This window comes from Salvia hispanica, chromosome 2 (assembly GCF_023119035.1).
Source record: "Salvia hispanica cultivar TCC Black 2014 chromosome 2, UniMelb_Shisp_WGS_1.0, whole genome shotgun sequence".
Taxonomy (NCBI): Eukaryota; Viridiplantae; Streptophyta; class Magnoliopsida; order Lamiales; family Lamiaceae; genus Salvia; species Salvia hispanica.
In genome coordinates, this window is record NC_062966.1 from 26,519,021 (window position 1) to 26,523,195 (window position 4,175).

A 4,175-nucleotide genomic window follows, 5' to 3' on the forward strand; every position below is an offset into this window, starting at 1 on the left:
AAATCTGATCCGACTAGATTAGTAAGCATATGTGGACCAGCTCGTCAAATTTGTTTGTTTAACATGTGTTTCAATTCAATTATTTATTTTCTACATACGCAAACCTAAATGAAATAATTGTTTTATTCGTGCCAACTTTTCAACTGTCATCTATCGCTAGTCCACATCGTAAATAGTAACCACAAATTCATGAAATTATATCTCCAAATTATTGGTCCCTATAAAATAAAACCACTCCAAAACCCTAATTAAGCATTATTTTCCCAAACAAAACACATAATTTCACCAACAAATTATCAATCCTCACACTCCCAAAGATCAAAGCTATGTCACTAGCGAGTTCTTCCTCCATCATCATCGCGAAGCCGAGCACGAGGGTTCAGTCCCTCTCTTGGAATCCCATCTCCAGATTAGCCCTTTCCAAGTGCAAGACTGATGAATTCGGCTTCTGGGCCTCCAAGAAAACACTTCAACATACAAGGTGTGTTAAAAAAAAGAAGAAAACTCAATCAGTTTTGAGTAAAAATAGGTTTTTTAACTAATTTTTTTCTATTTTAGGAAATCTTTTATTGTGAGTGCTGACACTGCACCTGAAAATCCACCGGCTTCTGCGCCATCACCACCTCCTTCCCAGCCCATGTAAGTAAAAAAAAATTTTCTCTCTCTCTCTGATGATGATATGAAGAGAAAGAGTTGATGCACTACAACAAAAAAAATCGTTAATTTTTTTAAATCTAATTTAGAAAGTTAATTTATGTTTCTAAATATACTACCAACGCTTCTAAAAACATCCTTATTGATGGTGTTCCAAGTAAAATTAGAGGACACATATAAAAACATCCTAAAAAATTAAAAGCTACGTTATTTGCGTCTTAAATTGTTATTGTTTTTAAAAATTTTCTAACATAAATAATCGTGTCTCAATTTTCGCGTCCTTAAAATATAAGTTTTTTGTACTGATAGTTCAATGATGAAACAGGGGCTGGGTTTTGGGATTTGTTGTTACATTTATTCTACCGTTTTTTACCAGCAAATTGGGGCCATTACAGGAGATTAAAGGTAAGAAATTCAAATAAATTTATTATTTTGTTTGGGAACTATGGTTTGCTAAGAAAAGAAAGGTGTTTTGGGCATATAGATAAGCTTGAAACTTCACTGCAAGCAGTGGAGAATATAGTGGAGGTGGTGGAAGTGGTGGCGGATTCCGTCGACAAGCTCGCCGAGAACTACGCCGAGGATCTTCCCCAGGGAAAACTGCGCGATCTCGTTGAGAAAGTTGAACATTTTGCTGAGAAAACAGCCGAGGCAGCTGACGCTCTTGATAACGTCATCGATAAGGTATACTGTAATATCGTTGGTCCTTATTACTCCTAATTTTTAGTCGATTAAGAATGTTAATTTGTATTTATAAATAGCGACGTCCTCAAATTTGGTTTCCCAATTTAAATTAAGAATCGCAAATGAAAGCATCTCAGAAAAAAAAAAAAAGATTAAGGCCTTTGTCCTTAACTTAGTGCGTTTTTCTATGCGTGCTTAAATTTTTTTTATCATTTTTTGAAAAAATTCAAACAAAAGTAATTTGTCTTGTTCTCATAAGAGAAGTAAGTTTTTTGCATTGCTTTGTTTGTGAATCAAAATCTTATTTTGATTTGATGTGAAATTTATAAATGAGTTAACTTGAATGCGGGACCTCAGATAAAATATGTAATGGTTGATATTTCAAAATAATAAAATAAAATAGAATTAGTTTGAAAACTGAAGATGGTAGTTTATAATAGGAATATTTAATGTAATGATATAAATGAAATAATAGAGTACATACATTTAGTCAGGACACGAACAATATTTAAAGTGACTGATGTATTTAAAAACACTAATTACGTCTTGAATTAAATAAAAATGTTGTTAGTAATTTTTTCAGTGACGCTGTTGCGTGTTGTGCGCGCTCACGCTGTTGCGTGTTGTGCGTGTTGAGAAATTAAAAAATTGTGAAACTACTAATGAAAAATTATTGAATCATATTGTGCAGGTTCAAGATGTTAGCGAGCATGTGGACAGCATTGGAATTATAACCAATAAAGTAGAAGAACTTCTCCGGCACAAAAGATAATTAATAGTAGTAGAATTTATTCATTTTTTACCTTTCTAGAACACCAATTTTAGGTACATTTTCGAAGCTATTATTCGTAAGTATGTTAAAAAAAGAGAAAATAAAAAAGTTGAGCTAAGTCTAATAAGTTATCAATAAGGAATAAATAGTTAATACTAGATCAAATGTGTGATGCGCATAAAGATATATAACATCAATTACTTTGCAAAATTTACTAGCTTTTTATAGAAATCAAAATCTCAAATATTATAACCTTGATGTGTGATATTGTATATATAGAGATAGAGGGAGATAGATGTGTGTTGAAATGTTTTGTAAGTATCTTTTGTAAGCAACAATAATATTATACTATTTATTTTAATTTTATTTGAAACTAGGGCATGACCGACGAACAACAAAATCTCCATTAATCATTTGGGATAAGTAGTTTGTGGAGGAATATGAATGAAGCCGTCATCTCATGTGGCCCTCTACGTGTAGACATTTATTGGTGAAGAACTTATCTGTATTTTAGTATAGATAGTGATTGGTGGAAAAGGAGAGATTTTGAACTTTCACTTATAAGTATAAAACACTATAAAAAACTTATTTTTTAATGATAAAAAAATTGAGACATAATTATTTGAATTATTTTAAAAATAACTATAATTTAGGACACATGCAAAAGAAAACGTTCCTAAGTTAAAGGAAAATTATCTTAATCTTTTACTTTTTTAAGACGCTTATATTTGCGTCTCTTAATTTTAGTTGAGACACAAACAATAAGGACACTTTATGAAGCGTTGTTATTATAATTAGACACACAAATTAGCGTGTCATTACCTGTTTTTTTTGTTGCAGTGAAATTTGGATTTTCATTATCGATTCTATCTTGGAAAATAAAATCGATACACAAATTAAATATGTTGAAGAATATGAATCACTAGCCAGCTTAAAGTTTGTAGGAGTTATTAGTAATATTATCGTACTAATTGTTCCATTAAAGATATATATATTCGTAATTGTCTCAAACCTTATACTCCATATAAAAGTATAAGGTTGGAGAATATAGTATACTTATGAAATTCGTTTACATCTTATATATTCGCTAGTACTAACCAACCACTAATACATGTTTTCTGCTAAACTCATACAGTACATTATTATACGACTGATTACAAAGTTCAACTATTTTAATTCAATTTTAGCATTTATATTCATGCAACATGTCTTCGTCTCAATCTCGATTAATAATCTAGTAGTAGTATATTTTAGGGTTTTTGGTTTTTTAAACCAAAATTTTTCCCCGAATTCCGGTTTTTCCCATGAACTATGAGATTTGTTTTTAAAACCACGAACTTTTATTTCTTTAGGATTTTCCCAACCCGACCCAAATAGCACATTTCCGACCCGAATAGCATAATTCAAAATGTTAAAGTTGTGTTTTATTTATTCAGAAGTTGTCATTTGTTATGTAATAATTGTGATTGTATGTATTATTGTGCCAAATAGGATCCATGTAATCAATTTAGTGACAAATAGGATTAAAATTGATACGTAGACAACCCGGGTTTCGTCGTTGACCCGCCGGGGGAAAATCCTAACGAAATGAAAGTTCGTGGTTTTAAAAATAAATCTTATAGTTCATGAGAAAAACCGAAATTTGGGGAAAGGTTTTGGTTTAAAAAGCCAAAACCCTATATTTTACACTGTTTAAGTAATTGATCAACTAGTATTTTATTTTTCACGTATTTTATGTTTTGGTTATACTCCTTCCATCCAATTAAAAAGACACTTTAACAAGTGATTTAATTGGTAATTGATATTAATAGGAGAAATATAATAGAAAGAAAAAGTAATTGTTTTATTGTAATATAAAATGAGATCCACTTTATCAAATAATTTTTTTTCATAAATGGATGTTGACTATTTTTAGAAACAAATGAAATTAAAATAGTGTCTATTCTTAATGCACATGAAGTATTAATTAAGATATATATCGTAGTGTGGATTATAAAGATTCATACAAATAGAGAGACCAATTTACTTGAAAAAAAATTATTTATAAATTAGTCAACTCAAATAA

The 4,175-nt window shown here is 30.2% G+C and overlaps 1 protein-coding gene across 1 annotated transcript; it reads left to right on the top strand.

Annotated features, from left to right (window-relative positions):
- The first annotated feature begins 239 nt into the window (after window positions 1–239).
- On the top strand, window positions 240–2,486 carry LOC125204659. Its single transcript, XM_048103365.1, has 5 exons — window positions 240–481; window positions 559–639; window positions 980–1,059; window positions 1,139–1,338; window positions 2,030–2,486. The coding sequence occupies exons 1-5, from the start codon at window positions 327–329 to the stop codon at window positions 2,108–2,110; spliced, it is 597 nt and encodes a 198-aa protein (XP_047959322.1). The 5' UTR covers window positions 240–326; the 3' UTR covers window positions 2,111–2,486.
- Window positions 2,487–4,175: the final 1,689 nt, after the last annotated feature.